The sequence below is a fragment of the Numenius arquata genome, chromosome 10 (genome assembly GCF_964106895.1).
Source record: "Numenius arquata chromosome 10, bNumArq3.hap1.1, whole genome shotgun sequence".
Classification (NCBI taxonomy): Eukaryota; Metazoa; Chordata; class Aves; order Charadriiformes; family Scolopacidae; genus Numenius; species Numenius arquata.
In genome coordinates this window covers 12,084,030-12,101,060 of record NC_133585.1, presented here as the reverse complement: position 1 = coordinate 12,101,060, position 17,031 = coordinate 12,084,030, and the positions used below count along the sequence as shown (strand labels likewise).

The window sequence follows — 17,031 nt, the reverse complement described above, 5'->3', positions numbered from 1 at the left end:
ACTCCTCAACCATTTTCTTTAAGAACATCACTGATTTAGTTGAGAACCTGCAGGTTTGCTGTGAGACCAAGCTGGTCTTCTGTCTGTTCAGTCACATTGCAAATGCTGTTGCCGAAGACTGACATTGATACACAGGACTTGAAGACTATAATCTGGTATCAATCTTGAAAGACACTATAGAAATTTGTAAAGGCTTTGATGGATGTGTATCTAGAAAAAACTAATTTTCTGTAGCCAAATGATGTATTTTCCCTCCCCTCTGATTAAATGTCAAGCCTCCCCAACAAATCAATAAGTTCAAAAATGTGATAGAAAAAAATAGCGTGGGTTCCTTCTGTCCCAGCTGGCTGCATCTTCAGATGTAAACATTTTGAAGGTATTTTTTTATATTTGTGAGTTTGCATGATGAAAGGGTCCCTTGCTTATTCTCTTTAAACAGGTAGCTTGTTGGGCAAGTCTATTTGGATTTTGTTAGCAGCTGTCTCAGCAGAGCACTTGTCTAAAAAGATATTCAGTTGTTTGTGGAACTGTGCTGTGATAACTTTTACCTCTAAATGAAAAGCTTTTGACTTAACAAAGGAATAGTTATATTATTATCATCATTGTATGTGTATCGTGGCATTGGAAAAAGTGAGGAAGAGACCTTAACATAAGCAAAGCATGTTCTTTATTAAAATTTTGAATGAATACCAAATGTTGGATTTGTCATGGATCCAAATGTGTGTTTGGAATTTCCTAACTTAATGAAAGTTAATAGCTGCGTGTTGGCAAAATAATTCCTCCAGTCTAAGTAGCCTTAGCTGTAACACAAAGGAATTGTATCTGTTTTTCACTGTCTGGGATCTGCAAACTGTCAGGCTAGATGCTGTACAGGTGTGGAATAACAATACTGTTCTTAATACAGAGTAAGAAGGAGTATAGAGAGAATACCAGAGGAGATGGAGCTACACTAATAGACTCTTGTAGACCATTTGTAGGATATTGTGTAAATTCAGACTTCTAATCTTAGTGCGGTTAGCAAGGTGTCAAGGTAAGAAGAATATAGGAAATGGGCATGAATAAGAGAAGGAAGAAGGAATGAATTCTTTATCAGTGTGTCTGGAACTGACCACCAAGCATGATCTGTCTGCCTTAATTTGTCATGGCATATTAAAGTTAGGCTATGTTTAGATAAAGTCTGTGTAAGAGCAGGGTGCTAAATTAAGTAAGCTTATTGTATTTGTATCAATGCAGCTTTGCATTAATACAGAAGTAAGAGAGGTACATTAAAACAGTCTCTTGGGCAGAGGCTTCATGCTAATGATGAGGTTCCCCCCTACAGGTTTAGTGGGTCCTCCACTTCCATAACTTAAGCTTGGAAAGTTGGGTGATGTTTGGCTCATCTGTTTGGATGATTGTATGCTGCCCCTCTCGTAGTGTTTCTGAACACCTTGAAGCTTGTAGAAATGTCAATATGAAGACTTTTTGTTTATGAAATCAGAATTTTATAATTATTTTTCTGTCATGCAGTGTTGGTATTACATTACTTTAATTCTTTTGTTTATTCTGTGATGAATATATTAAGTAATATTATTTTAAAAATCAAATCTTTGAGCTACGTTTTGTCTCTTCTGGCACTGGTTCCTTGAAATGCATTAGTTCCAAGCTCACAGCCAGGGTAAATAACACACACTGTACAAAATGAAATTTAGCTTTTACAGTTCTTCTATTCCAGTCACAAAGATTTTAAAGTTTTGAAATAGCTTCCTTTCCTCAGTTTGGCTAATTTAGGAAAGAAAGTATTTTATGACCTTTCAATTCCTTTTATGGAAACTGTAAGCTAAGCACAAGTATTGATTCGTCCCCTGCTAGTGCGGGCTTTCTTCTTTGTTGTGTATAAGCATCTTGGATGTTATATCCCCTTCGGCTGCTGTCTGTTGGAATCTAATACCATTCTAACCTGAGAGAGTGACCAACTCATCAGAGTGGAAACAGTTCAGGAAAACCAGATTTGGGCATATGGGGAGGAAGCGCTTGTGTAAAAGTACAGATGGAAATAAATGAATCTTTTGTTTGTTGTGATTCAGTTTCTGAAATCTGTACTCTTCTAAAGTTATGACTTGCACCTGAAACCAGGTCCATAATTTCTTTCATAGTAAGGTAACCTAAGCAAGTGAGGAAAGGATCTTGCACCAAAAGCCTCACTCAAAAAAGCTTTAATTGCTTTTAAACAAATTCTTTGAGAAAGGGTCTTAAGACCTTAAGACCAAATATTCTGATTTGGCATATTCAGTGAGTGTCTCGAAGTATCATAAATTCTTTAAGTATCATTAAAGGAATGGATTAATTTCATTTATTAAGGTTTTCAGTTTTATAGGCTTGATACCTCTTTACCAGCAGCATAATATCATACCCATTATTGATTGCCTGAATAAACATTACATTAAAAAGAGCTGTGTGAATGAATAATGTACGATGCTTTGCACTCGTATGTGCTGGAGAGTTTTCCACTAAACAAGCTCAGGGTAAGAAATGAGGTGAAAAGGGCTCTGTGTAAATGAAACACACAGTTGCTGCCACCGAGATGTGGACGTATCAAGTGCTCTCTTTTTGCTGGCTGTTAGTGGTCCTTAGTACTGTGATGTAGTGAGGTACCATTTGCAGCTTGAAGGAGCTGCTTTTGGTTGAGACTTCTGTTTGAGGTAATCAGTTTTCCTTCTTCTTTCCTTCTCTGTACACATGTCCAGTCCTGGGATTTGTTTTTCCGAAATGTTAATGCTGGCCAAGCATATGATCCCCATCTACCCGATCAGTTGGAAAGAAAGGCATCATTTCTTCAGAGCCATGGCCTGACCCAGACACCGGGTAAAGCTGAAAAGCTTGTTGAAGATCACCTTGCTGTGCAGTCTTTGATAAGAGCATACCAAGTAAGTGTACTTTGGGGCAGCTGTGGGAGGGCCTCTCCTTTGCAAACAACCCTTTTCTTCCTTTTTATGTTCTTGTTTGTCTTCTGGTCTTAACTCTTGCTTATTGTCTTGCTTCTGATCCAAAATGTCTTGAACTAGACAGTCTTTCCTTCCCTGCACAGTGTCTGAACACTGAGGTCCTGGATTCAGACCTGGGAAGCTCCTCTGGTTTAGCAAACTCGGGATTTGGATGACCCACAGCCCTGATGCTGGTCATCTGACTTCTAGAAGCTCTTTATGGAGATAGATTCATGTTCCGTTTCACAAGTGACTATTTTATTTTATTTTTTTACCCATTTAACAGGAGCAGGAACCAAACGTGAAAGCTTAGCCTTTACTATTCTTTTGGCTCACTTGGCTGTATTAATATTTTGTATGTGTGTGTCTCTGATTCAATAAGTTACTTGATCAAATTGGAAAACTAAGTATTCTGAAATAATTTTGCTTCATATGAAGGGAGATTTCCTTGATGTACTAGTACTAATGAATCTTCTGATCGCTTTTCCACGATCCAAGTCTGTCTTCACCTCTAGGAAAGTTTGTGTTACAGCTCTCCATGTTACTGCCTTTCTTTAAGAAAGGAGGAAATGTGCTTGCCTTCTCGTATGTCTAGTGTGAATGTTGAGATTCCTGATTTGATCAGGACTATAGGTAAAAAGAGAGAGGAGAAACAGTGAATTGATTAGAAGTTGAATTTTGGGAGGCTGATGGTACTGAGTTTGGGTCAGCTTTGATTAATTTCTTTTAGAGAGCTGTTATGAAAATTGACTTTGTTTCACACTCAGATTTTTTTAACCCTTTATTAAGAAATTGTCTAGTCTTTTTTTCCTCTAAAAGGAGGATTTTGTGGTTTTGGTTAGATGTTTTCTAAATGTAAAACAAGTTTAAATGTTTTTATTTAGAATTGTTTTTAATATCTTAATTTCAATAAAAGGCTTAAAACAGTGTGAAACAACAAAAAACAAACAAAAAAACCAACAAGCCACTAAACATGTGGATCTGTTTTGAGTAAAATATTCCAATTTTTTTTGAAGTAAGTATGTGCTTCACAAGAGGTTTGCTACAATTTGACTTGAGCAGATCTGTTCTGCCCTGCAGTAAGAATTTTAACTCCTGTTTGCTATCATCAGAGGAATAGAAGGGGAACTTTTTTAAAAAACATTTTTTTCTGTAGACATGGCACTGTCACCATTGATTCAGATACAAACCAGGTTAATACAGCTGTTGGAGAGATGTTGTAAAAGAGTAGAAAGGTTTGTGAATATAAAGAATATATGAAACTTGCTTATAAATAGCTATGTAGAAACCAACCGCTTCAGCTCATTCACTTTTGGTGGTAGTAAAAATTTGTTGAAGAATTAGAGAAAATTGTAGACTATTAGGCTGCTTTGACACCATTTACTTGAAAATAGTTCAGGGATTGCCATTTTCTTTCCTGTATTTGAAAGTGTGTGCCATCCAACTCAAGTGATGGAACAGAAACGTCTGTATAAATGGCAGGCACCCATGTGTCTGTGACAAACAATGAAAGGGGATTACCTAAGGCAACTGGCTGTTTCTAAAAGGTATTTAATACCCTCTAAATTCAGTGTTGAAGGGATACGATCAATTTGTGACCTTCCTTTGCCTGATAATGAAATGAAATGGAGAAAGGTACAGAATTTTCATTTCTCAAACCTGTCAGTATTTTATGGGTTTTGTGGTAAACTGCTTTGTGGTCTGTTGAGCTGGTTTTCTGAAAAGGCAGTTAATCTATTGCTTTTTCTAATGCAGAGCACCAGACACACTGAAAGAAGGATTTCCGATGAATTGTGTGTGCTTAACAAAAAAGAGTCTATATAAATTTGTTGAGTCTTCTTTTATAATGTAGATTATTTTATATTTTTTTTTGCATCTGTGTCTAGAAAATATGATTTTAAAGTCTAGTTTCAGGTAGTCTGTATGTGCATTCAGTCAAATCTGTGGCAATTGATGAAAATTTTCCATGTGTGTATTTTCACAAGGTTGATCTCTGATTTTCACAGTTGTTACTATTTTCTGTATCCAGTGAAAGAAGTGGAAATTATTAAAAAATAACATGTTATCAAGGAAAATACTGTCTTTTAGTTCAACACCAAACTACTCCTGGAGTGTAACGGCACAGCGCTTCACTGATTTGCTCTACTGGTTTTGGCGGTCTTGCTTATCCTCTTCCTTTCCCACTAATACTGCCGAGCAGATGTAGCTTAGGGAGGTGAATTCCTTCCTGTTGATGATGCTTGAGACAGAATTGTTTGCTTAGTTCCAGTCAGATAGACTTTGTGCCGCTGTAAACAGTGAGGTGGCACAGATGTTGCCGTGGGCATCATTTGGCCTGTCAGAGTTTTATTACTGATGATTCATGAGATACAAAGAATCTCAGAGGCCAGGCTGAATTCACAGGGCTGCTGGTTCTAAAAAAGGTGCCGTATTTCTCTTTGCTTATGAGTGGAAAGCATTTTGTTATGAACTCTCCTGCAAGTATAGAACATTTGAATAGTGTTTTTACAAGTCACTTCTTGATGAACGACACTTTAATCACATTCTATTTCCATGTCATGCAATTAATTATTAATATTGCAGTTTTTTGGTTTTTTTTTTTTTTTCAGAGACAATTAAGATACTAGTAGCATGAATGAAATTCTACCCAAGTGATTGGAATTTGTCCTATAGGATCTGTAGACTGGTCGTAGGTTCTTAATTTTACTCAAAGATTTAAAGTACAATCCTTAGTAGTTTTCTTTTTACTTTGACTTCAGTGTAATTACAGTTAAAATCGTATGTCAGACAATATAAAAGTTATGTTCTAATGTGTATTCAGCAGTTTTTAATAGAGGCAGTATACATATCCAGAGATATAATGCTTATTTCCTGTTCTTATGAAAAACTTGGAAAATTACCCTCTCATGGCATTCGTGGTGTTTGCTTATTTGATTTCATGGCTGGTACACATACTATGGAGAGATTATCAGTGATTTTGCCCTTTGTCTGACTTTTGTGAGTGTGATTTCATTTTTCTCTCACTTTTCTCCTTTTTTAGATCCGTGGCCATCATGTGGCTCAGCTGGATCCCCTTGGAATTCTGGATGCAGACTTGGATTCGTTTGTTCCATCCGACTTAATCACTACAATTGATAAACTTGGTGTGTACATTGTACACTTTATTTGCAATGGTCATTTGTCTCATTGGGGTGAGGAGATTTGATAAGACGTTTCAGGGAAGCTTCTAACTTTTTGCTTGCTGGTATCATGAAATAATTTCTTTAGACACCTATAAGGAGGCTCAGATTCCAGAATGATGGAATTTCTACTCTGAGATTACAGCTGAGGTTCCTGTGGATTCACCTTCTGATGAATGATGATTATAAACACTTTATAAAAACCCCAGCTCTTACGGTTTTGAACCACACCAGAAATTAATACTAATCAATACATTAAGCTGAGATTCTGGTAATCTAAATTACTTTTATACCATTATGCTTAATAGTTGTTTTGACTGGGCACTTCTGAAGTCTAGTCAATAGGAAAAACAAGCAATAAACAAAACGCTGGATAGAGGAACTTGGGGTAAATGTCATACTAAATTTGGATTCCAGCCTCTGATACTTATTCCTTCTGTATAAATTGAAAAGTCTGTCTGAAGTTATCAGAAGAAAACATGGAAGGTGTAGAATTCTTGTTTTTTGTATATAATCAAATGGTATTTATTTTAGTTTACTGCTGGAAGAGTGTAATACACTAATGTTTGCTTTTCCAAAGGTTTTTCTGGTTGCTATGAGGGCATATATTTGAGAAATTGCACTGATCAATTTCTTTGCTCCTCTCTGCTTGAATCAAAAAGTATCTGGTTGATTTTTCTCTAATCTTCAATCTACATGGTATGTTTAAAAGGTGGTTTTCTACTTGATAAAGATACTGAATCGTTTTTCTTTGATATGTAGGAAAGCTTTTTGGACCAGATATAAAACGTAGTGCAAGTAGTAGATAAAACACAGTCTGCTTAGTTTTACTGTAAGTACATCTACTGCCTGTTTGCTGCAGTGTTTTCTGTTTCTGGTGGTAGGAGAAGAAGCAGTTCTGACCCTTGATCATAGAAAGGCTGTGGAGCGCTTAAGACTCCAAAATAGAGAGATGCTTAGACAAATCAGGGATTCTCTTTGAAGTTTGTCAGCTTTAATTAAAGGAAAGTACCTACTAGAAAATACATTAAACACTTACTGAGTAAATATAATTTGTTTGGAGCACGGGTGCTTGCTAGCACGTCAGTACAATTTTCTTCTACCTCTACAGATAGTTTAGTACAGAGTGTTGTGACCGGTCAGAAGGCATCACCCTGAAGCCTTCACGAGCACAGGAAAAATACTCTAGACCCCTGAATGAGATGGGGGACGTGTCTGGGAGTGTAACGGAGGCGATATTTCAGTTTGTGAGGGGAAACAGAATTTCTAACCTAGTGTTTGCACAGCAAAAAAGAGAAGGATCTCAATTGTTGCCTATCCTTGAATGTTCCAGGCAGGAAAATTATGAAAGGTCTCTGGTACTACAGAAAGTATTGTGGTCGTTGATTTTTCTCTGTGTTGTCTTTGTCCCATCTTTTGGGCTCTTTTTTTGAGAAACCTTCTGGTAGGAAGTTTTTTCTAAGAGTTACTTCTAAAATTGCTAGTTACAGGTGTACCTACTGCATGATTAAGTTATAGGATTGCTTTCAGGAACTTTTGGATTTCAATAAGGTTGTGTCTCTTTAAACATGAGGCGATGCTTCAGTAAATATGCAGTGCTGCAGTACAAAGCACAGATGTTCTGTGTGCGCCCAGATCAATCCTGTACGTGTTCTGGTTTTTGCATGACAAAACATGAAGAGCCTGTGAAGTCTGAGAGAAAGTCAGCAAAGGAAAAAAAAAAAACCCTGTCATCCCCTCTGTCCCTTTTTTCTTCCTTTTTTTTTTCTTTAGCATTATAAAAAAAAAATAATTAATTTGGTGCTGGAAAAACCTATTACGGTATCAAAAATGAGAAATAGTAGTATACAAACACTTTTTTTGATCGTTCCAGGTTTGACATTTTAATATATTATTAAAAAAATATTAATATTATTTTAAAATATATTATTTTTAAAGTTCAAAAGGTGTTATTGCTGACAGTGTGTATAGTAAAAAATGGTGGCAACACAGTGCTATGGCTTGACTTCAACTCTAAATGCTAAGTTCCATTATTATTTCATCTGTAAATTCCTTCTTTAAATTCATCTTCAGAAAATGAATTTAAGAGGACGTACAGAGCACTATTCTATATTGATTTGAGAGTTACGTGCAGGCTGTCATATCAGTGTTAAAGTAGATGCCTGCAGCTCATCTGGAACTAAGAGTTCAAAATTTAAAATAGAGAAGTTATTTTTAATTTTTAAAATATTTTTACATGTGCACACACAAAAATTATTTTTATGCTTATATAAGTTTCTATAACTGTATGTGATGTGTATTATAAGTTTTATACATTTGCTTATTACAGTTGTAAGAAGCTCCTTGTCCTTTCTTCATTTAAGAGATTTAGATTAAACTTCATCATGCAAAGTCTTTGTCTTGCATTGATACCGGTCTTTCAGTCTTGTCTGGTGTGTATTTTGGCTTTTGAAACTGCATAATAGTTAATGTTAAATATTTTCTTAAACCATATTCTCAGCCAGAACAAGTTTAAATATGTCTAAATGAAGATGGGACAATGTCCTTAAACAAGCCCTTGTTTTAGGGGGTGGTGTGGGGTGGTGGTTGGGGGCGTGTGGGTGTGTCTACAGGTCATTACTTGGCTATTTCAAACGAACTTCCCTATAAAGAGAAAGAGGGTGAATAGAGATACCTTTGAAGTTCTACCAGTGTTTGCATAGTGTTACATTGAATGTGTTCTGTATTTTCTCTTAATCTATTTATTAGTCTTGTATAAATTAATCTCGTGTGCTTCCAGCCAACTGGTTCTGTCTGTGAAAAGTGGTTCTTTTTGTGTTTGTTGCTCATGATAGAGCAAGGAAGAAATCCCAGTCATCAAAGCTGGTTATTTTACTAAACAGTGAAGTGCGAGATATAATATGGAGAATGATGGCATATATGCTAATATGCTAAAATATAAAAAGGTTTGGGTGGTTTTAATTTCAGTTGTTCTATCTGAGCATTTAAGAAAGAATGGTTTGGTACTTCTAATCAAACAATAACTATTTAATTAAAAGATTTCTTTTCAAAATCCAGGCTAACGTGCATTGTACTAATGGATGCCTCCAAAATAGTCACACTTTCAACTTTTAATCTGGTACCTTTTGTCTTAATATTGCTTTATTAAATTTAATTCATGGTGATTTGAAAAACAATGCTGGTTTCCTTGTCTCCTAAACTGCTGCGCAAATTGATAATGTACCTGTTGTAGGGTTTTATGGTTTGCATGAATCAGATCTGGACAAAGTCTTCCAGCTGCCTACAACCACCTTCATAGGAGGAAATGAGAACAGTCTATCTTTACGGGAGATCATCAAAAGGCTGGAGGTCAGTGGGACATCTTTTGATTTATGATTGTTTTCATCCAAACAATTTAACTTTATCCAGTTGTCAGTCACAAAAAAACTTATCATTTGTCAATTATCTATAGACCATGTAAAGAATTCAAATGACGTTAAAAATAACCCTTGTATTGTTTCTAGAGATGGCAGCACCATTAGTTTCATTGCCTGGATATGTGAAATACATAGATTAAGGATGAGTATAAAAGAGGTGAATATGGTAGAATGCTAACTTGGTCCCTACTTCTGTCAAGAGCAGGTGTTGTTTAAAAAGAGTACAGCCTTTAGAACCTGTCTTCTAAATGTCCTACCACAGAAACACCTTTGCATATGGTACTCAGGACGTGCAGGTATTGCTCTCAGAGCCCTAGCTTTAGTGAGACTTTTACCTGAGTAAAAATATGAAGGCTGGGTACCAAATTCATGAAAGCCCAGCTCTAGCGTGTAGATAGTGATGGTCCTTGTTTTCCTTCCCCCTTCTTTTTTCTAGAGTTTTATTATCTGACAGGTGATATGGTTATGCCATGTGGAGTCATCAAAGCTAAAATAATTTAAAGGAATAAATATAATTAGAGGGGAACTCCAAACAGAAAAACATCGAGTAGGAATGGTAATGAATTTGAAAACTACTGAGTTAGTAAGTATTGGATATTCCCAAGTGTGCTTTTTCCAGGATTTTGGAGTACTAAAGTTGTAGAGATTTCTGTTGCATAGTAATGAAATCCATTGGAGTAAAAAGAGCTAGGGATGAGGACACATTTTAAAGGATGAAATATGTAACTGAGTTACAACAATGTAAAAAAAATTAAAATAATAAAATTACCGAGCATATAAGAGTTCACAGCTTTGACTTGTTGCAAGCGTGAGAGAATGTGTTGACTTGCACGTTTGACTATTATGTTGGCTTAACTGAAGCACGTTAAGTTATTAAGACACAATATCTCTCTTGTGCATCTGAGCTCCATACATTTGCTTTTTGGTTTTTGCACTTGTAGCATGTCTGTGCAGCAATTTTCAAGAGATAATCCTTAAAAATTGTAATGTGCAAATAAATGGACAAAATAGCAAAATCTAAAAGCCTCAAGGAACTGATTTTTGTTAAAGAAAAATAACCCTCTGGTTTCCCTCTTATCTCCAGACCTTTAGAATTTTTTTTATTGAAGTTAACATTAAATTCATTTTTAGAAGCAATAGAGAACACATAATATGTGTTCAGAGTGGTTTTGCCTCAAATTAAACTTTCAATAGATCTTACTCCTGTGGGCTTGTATTTTGGACATGTTTTTCTAGTGAAATATTTTTTTGGAAGGTAAGAAAGAGAAAATTAAAAAAATGCAACAACGAGATAATATTTCTGAAGTGTCTTTGCATTTTCCCTGTTCTTTCTCTGCTCTCAGCTTGCTTGCATTCTTTTCCAGATTTCCAGCCTTGACAGTTATCAGATAGTTTGCATGAGGCTTCATAGCTGTCTTCTCATTGTCTTATTGCTTGATTTCAGGTGACATTTAAAAAAGACGGTATATTTTGATAAATGACTTGAAATCTTCGCTGGTGCATCTAAAGAAAAGACTCTATTGTGCCTGTAAGAACAGTAGCGAGTTAGGTGAAATACGGCAGTCAGTCTAAGGCAGGTTTATTGGCTACTTTGAATGTATTTCCAAATGAGAATCTTCCAGATTGAAAATTTTGGAATGTTACTTTGTAGAGAAAGCTTTCTGGCACTGAAAATTTTGGAATGTTACTTTGTAGAGAAAGCTTTCTGGCACAAAACTAGATTCAGTAAAATAATTTATTCGCTTATAGGATTACTGTGGGGAAGAGGAAGAAGATAAGATAGCTTTCAGAAGAAAATATAATTTAAAAAATGTCTTTGTTTCTTCATGGCCCATTAACTCCTAAGGCTTCTGTGTTGGTGTTTTCACATCCTAGAATACCTACTGCCAACACATCGGCTTGGAGTTCATGTTCATCAATGATGTGGAGCAGTGCCAGTGGATCCGGCAGAAGTTTGAGATGCCGGGGGTTATGAAGTTTACTAATGAGGAAAAAAGAACTCTGTTGGCACGGCTGGTGCGCTCAATGAGGTGCGTGGGGGTGGTGTGGGGGAACCGCTCTGGCACTGCTGGCTGTACCCAGGGGTGGTCTGTACACCGCTGAGGTGGAGGTGAAGAGTCTGAGTGAAATCTGGAGTACAGGTGGGTGTAGTTAACCCGGCTGTGATATCAAAGGAAAGCGTGTGCTGTGAGGTATGTCAGGGTCTCTGCAGTGACTTTAGTATTCTATTTTCTCACACAGCAAGTTGTGTTCTGTAACACCTGTGCAGCCTTTAGTGCCATATCTGGCAATGTTTTCATTGGCTTGTGGAGATCAACTGGGAGAAAATCGTTTCAACAGACTAGTAGTATGTGTCTAAGATTCATAACCTGTTTCAGAAAATAGGTGTCAGAACAACATTGGATACTGATCTTCTGCTATATTTGATCTACTGTGTATCTTTCTAGTAGCACATGATCAAAGAAAGCCATGCTAACAGTCAGCTCAAGGAGAATTTTTAGATTAAATTTTTAGGATGAAATGTTGACATGAGCATTGTTCGTCTCGCTGGGATGCTAACAGTCTCTTTGGAAAGCTGTGCCAAGGTGGGACTGGATTTGAGAGGCATAATGTGATTTCAAGTCCTGTTTTTGCCCTGTTCCTTTTGAGGTGTGCCAAGCTGTGCCGTACTGCTGCTGCCGGGTCATGCAGGAGTTTTGGTCTCTGCAATATATGAAAGTGTGTTTGGAAACACCTTATTGATTGCTCCCGTTGTGGCTATCTGTATGGAAATACTGTGGTGCCAGAGACTGAATTACCTTCTCACCCCTAGAACAAAACTGTCTTCTCGGGCACAAGATTTATTACAGTTCTTACAATGTGAAACAGTTTGTATATCCTCTGATAAAGTGATTTATAAAGACATGTTTTTTGATTAAGCTTCGATGTTTAAAGACTTAAAAATTAAGTGCTCATTGGAGGCGTTGGAAGATATTTTTACCAGTTTTTGTTTGACAGTATTATAGCAAGATTATTTGTCTGGTTAAAAGTTTCATTTAAACAGGGAAAAAAGGTCACTTAATAGTCAAATGAATATTGCACTTGAGTAAGTTTATTTAACAAACCCTCAGTATGAACCATCTCCATTTTGAGAACCATTTTGAGACACGAATTTGTGCTTTTATTCCTGCCTGTCTAAGCTGTGGAAAGATCTGGCATTTCTAGTAGCATGAAGAAGCTAAATGTTCATCTTCTGCCAAATTAATTGTCTGCTTAAAATGGAAGAAAAAATTTTTACATAAATTTCTATTAATCTATCTCTAGCATGGCTTTTTTTTTTATTGTCTGAAAATGATCAAGAAAAAAAATCTGGTTTTGTGGAAAACTGGTTGTGCTTTTGAGATTTGAGGCTTTGTAAAGCAGATAGTCATTTTGCTCAAGAACACTGTTTTCAAAAATGTTCATTCCAAGCACTACATACTTCAGGTACTTGAAACGGAATTTTAAAGTAGGATTTCTCATCCTTTGTGGTGTTCACTGGTAGGTTATTGAACAAAGGGTCATTTTTATCTCATCCTTCTGTAAAATACTCAATGTATACCTTTGAGCTGATTTGTGTACGCATTAGTAAACACGTTAGACCCTGATTGTGTAGTCTGATCTGGGCATCTTCTTAAGCCTGTGCAGTGCCACCAAGCTGGTGAGGGGTCTAGAGAACAAGTCATACGAGGGGAGGCTGAGGGAACTGGGCATGTTTAGTTTGGAGAAGAGGAGGCTGAGGGGGGACCTCATTGCCCTCTGCAACTACCTGAAAGGAGGTTGTAGAGAGGTGGGTGTTGGCCTCTTCTCCCAAGTGAATAATGACAGGACCAGAGGAAATGGTCTGAAGTTGCGGCAGGGGAGGTTTAGATTAGATATTAGGAAGAATCACTTTACTGGGAGAGTGGTCAGGCACTGGAACAGCCTGCCCAGGGAGGTGGTGGAGTCGCCATCCCTGGAGGTATTTAAGAAACGTGTAGACATGGCACTTCAGGGCATGCTCTAGTGCCCGAGATTGTTGGGTTGTGTCTGTTTGTGTTGGGTTGTGGTGTGTGGATGTGGTGTTTGTTTTGTGTGCGTTTTGTTTTTGTTTTGTTTTTGGTGTTTGGATTTTTTGTTTTTGTTTTGTTGGTGTTTTGTTTTGTTGTTGTTGTGGTGTGTGGGTGTGTGTCTTTTGTGTGGGTGGTTGTTTGGTTTTTTTTTTGTGGTTGGACTCGATGATCTCAAAGGTCCCTTCCAACCAAGAAGATTCTGTGATTTGCAGATTATCCCTTCTGAGAGTAACCATCTTTCATGAGTCTCGCTCCTCGTTGGGTACTGAACATGCAGTGACCGTGGGCGAGCTGCCAGCCCTTGTGAACTCGCAGTGACATATGGGGGACTCGCAAGATGTGACTGTGAAATATCATGAAATATTCTACACACTTAGTGGCACCTTGCCTTAAATAACAAGCTTTCTGCTTGCCCAGTAGTGACTTACCTTGCAGATGCAAAGAGGAGGAAAACAGCGTGTGCAGCCACTGCTTCGATTTGCCCGGTAGGACTTGCTGTTCACATGGGACCCCGCTTTCAGTTTATATAAACTGGCATAGCCCTGCAGACTTGCCTGAGGAGTTCTGGCTCGGCTGAGGGTCTGGCTTCTTGCATAGATGCCTGAATTGTAAGGGTATTGATGGGTGAGCTAAGGAGAGCCTTTTGGCAGCTCTTCATTTCACTGCTTTTAGGACTTCAATCTAAAGAGGTAGCTGTCAGTGTTCTAAGTGAGGAGTAAGCTGAGTATTAATGGATTATGGCAGTGTTATGAGTCCAGGCATTGCACAGATGATGTAACCAATACAGTTATTTTCATGAAGATGTATTTTCTTTGCTTTTTTTATCTCCAAGCTTTACAACATATAATCCTTTCAGCGTTTGTTAAGAGGTACTTTTTAACCTCTCACATTGCCTCTGGCCCAAGTGCATTAAAGAATGAAAGAACATAGAGCTGTCAAGGATTGACATCTTTCTCTTGCTGCAGCTGAGGCAGAGATGCCAGTGTCCTAGTTTTGGCACATTACCAACCGTTACATCACACAGTCTGAGGAGCCCTGCCATTGAATAGGACCTGTGAAATAGGCGTGCTTTCTACTGTATTTCTGCAAGTATTTAATCGTTACTTGCAGAAAATACAGGTTTCTGTTATGTCTTCTTCAATCTGTAGAAGAGACTTCTTTGCTGTTACCCTGCCCTCCCAGTGGTCAGCATACATTTTGTATACATGAGAAGGAGCAGAGTTTACCTTGGGAAGTGAATTTTGTCTGAGGTGGAGACTCTTCTTGCCGTCTGAATTGTTTCAAAGTCCTGGTAAATACTTCTCAGATGGCAGAGAAAGATGGCTTAATTCTCTCCTACGTCTCCCTTCCTACATGTGACTTCCAGAGGCTTAAAACACGTAATCACAGATGTTTTAAAACCGTGTAATGTAATTTTATTTGCTAAAAAATGTTGGGTAATAACTATTTTCTACACTATCTTAATATAAACACACTCTCTCTTTTTTTTTTTCTGGGTTTCTTTTTGGCAAAGATTTGAAGACTTCCTTGCTCGCAAGTGGTCTTCTGAAAAGAGATTTGGTTTGGAAGGATGTGAAGTAATGATTCCTGCACTTAAAACCATCATCGATAAATCCAGTGAAATGGGAATTGAATACGTTATAATGGGGATGCCTCATAGGTAATGTCAATGGAAACCCCCCAACAAATGGGCTTATTGACTTAAGTTTTGGGATCTAGAGTTTTATTAATGAAGTTGATGCTAGAGAAGCTATGGTAGCAGGAGTCAGTCATAGTGAGTAATGGGAGCACAGAACTGTAGCAAATACCTGTCAATGAGAGACTACAGCTTCACAGGTAAATGCCAGAGAAACTCTCTTCAGTGTACTCTGAAGCTGCAAGCAAATGTGGCAGCAGCCATGGTACCTATCCCATTGCATAGAGTCTAGAACTGAGAAAGCTTGGTAAGATAGTATCAAACTTTTGCAGTCTGCCTCAATTACTAATATCATCATGTTAAAACTGCTAGATAGCTGCAAAATTCCTTGCTCATACTTGGAGAACTAGGTGTTATAAAACGTCTGTGGGGCATGCATTGGAGGAACTTTGCAGTGGGAGGAGACGGGTAGAATGAAGGGTTTCAGGTTTAAAAGTTCAAAGCGAACTTCTTACTGGCAAATTTCTGACAGAGATGGCTTGCTGATTTTATAAGTTTTATGCTATTAACTCTGTTATTACCATTTTTGAGACATAACAATGTTTGGAATTTTCTTAGAGGTAGGCTGAACGTATTGGCTAACGTAATCCGAAAAGAGCTGGAGCAGATCTTCTGTCAGTTCGATCCCAAACTTGAAGCAGCTGATGAGGTAAGATGCTTCTCCAGTGCATCTATAGAGAGAGGCCAATATTCAATCTAGTTTTTAGTCATTTTGGTCATGGTTGCTATGAAAGTAGCATTATTAGCTGCTGAAATGCATTGTCCTCTTTTCTAGTTGGAGGAATATGATTCAGTGAAATTTCTTAACAAATGTAAAGACTGTATATATATGTATACATATATATATGTAAAGACTGTATATATATGTATACTGTACCTCTAACATGCAGAAGGTGTCTTAGAAATGACTGTAGCTAACGAAGTTCCGGGTCATTTGACTGAGTTCATAGTCTCTAAGCTTTGTTTTGTGTAAATGAAATGAGTATCAATATTCTGTAAGTAATTATCTAATATTGGATAGTGACATTAGGATAATAAAATGCTCCAATTTGAAATTATGGTGTCAAACCCATGGTGCGTACTGATGGACAATAAGCTCGATGCATTTTTCAGACTGAAGCACGAATTTTAGGTGTAGTAAATCAGATGTAGCTGGTATGAATGACATTGCTGAATTGTGACTACATCTTGCATGTAGGGATCTGGGGATGTAAAGTATCACCTGGGAATGTACCATGAGAGGATCAACCGAGCAACAAACAAGAAAATCACTCTGTCCCTGATGGCTAACCCATCTCACTTGGAAGCAGTTGATCCTGTTGTGCAAGGCAAGACAAAAGCTGAACAGTTTTATCGAGGGGATACGGCAGGGAAAAAGGTAAAGATTTTTCTAGTATAGTAACTCTTACTGGTAGTTTTTCATATTATTTTTAATAAAAATAGTTTACCAGTAGTTTCGTATCACAGTCTTCCTCTCTTCCCCCTTCACAAAGGGGATATATCACCTTTTGAACTAGATAAGATTTTTGACGTGGTACCTCAAGGGCAACTTCAGGAAGTAGAGTTAAAACTTTTATTTGCAAAAGAGCAAAGCAGAATGCTGACAAGTCTATAGTTTATTATAAAAATACAGTTCTGCTTTATAAGCACTACAGAAGTATTGAGCAAAGAAATCCTGCGGAGAAGCTTAAATTGCAGTTTTGCTTT

General features: G+C 37.4%; 1 protein-coding gene across 5 annotated transcripts in view; it reads left to right on the top strand.

Moving 5' to 3' along the window:
* Positions 1 to 17,031, top strand: part of OGDHL (oxoglutarate dehydrogenase L) — a 51,067-nt gene that overhangs the window by 4,219 nt on the left and 29,817 nt on the right. The window contains exons 2-9 of one of the 5 annotated variants that reach the window (XM_074154360.1): positions 2,727 to 2,906; positions 6,004 to 6,108; positions 7,062 to 7,086; positions 9,366 to 9,490; positions 11,434 to 11,588; positions 15,142 to 15,288; positions 15,883 to 15,973; positions 16,523 to 16,702. In XM_074154360.1, the coding sequence (XP_074010461.1) occupies positions 2,727 to 2,906; positions 6,004 to 6,108; positions 7,062 to 7,086; positions 9,366 to 9,490; positions 11,434 to 11,588; positions 15,142 to 15,288; positions 15,883 to 15,973; positions 16,523 to 16,702 (1,008 nt within the window). Of the gene's footprint in view, positions 1 to 2,726; positions 2,907 to 6,003; positions 6,118 to 7,061; positions 7,087 to 9,341; positions 9,491 to 11,433; positions 11,589 to 15,141; positions 15,289 to 15,882; positions 15,974 to 16,522; positions 16,703 to 17,031 lie in introns of all 5 variants that reach the window. The other 4 variants (XM_074154359.1, XM_074154358.1, XM_074154361.1 and 1 more) reach the window with 4 other exon arrangements.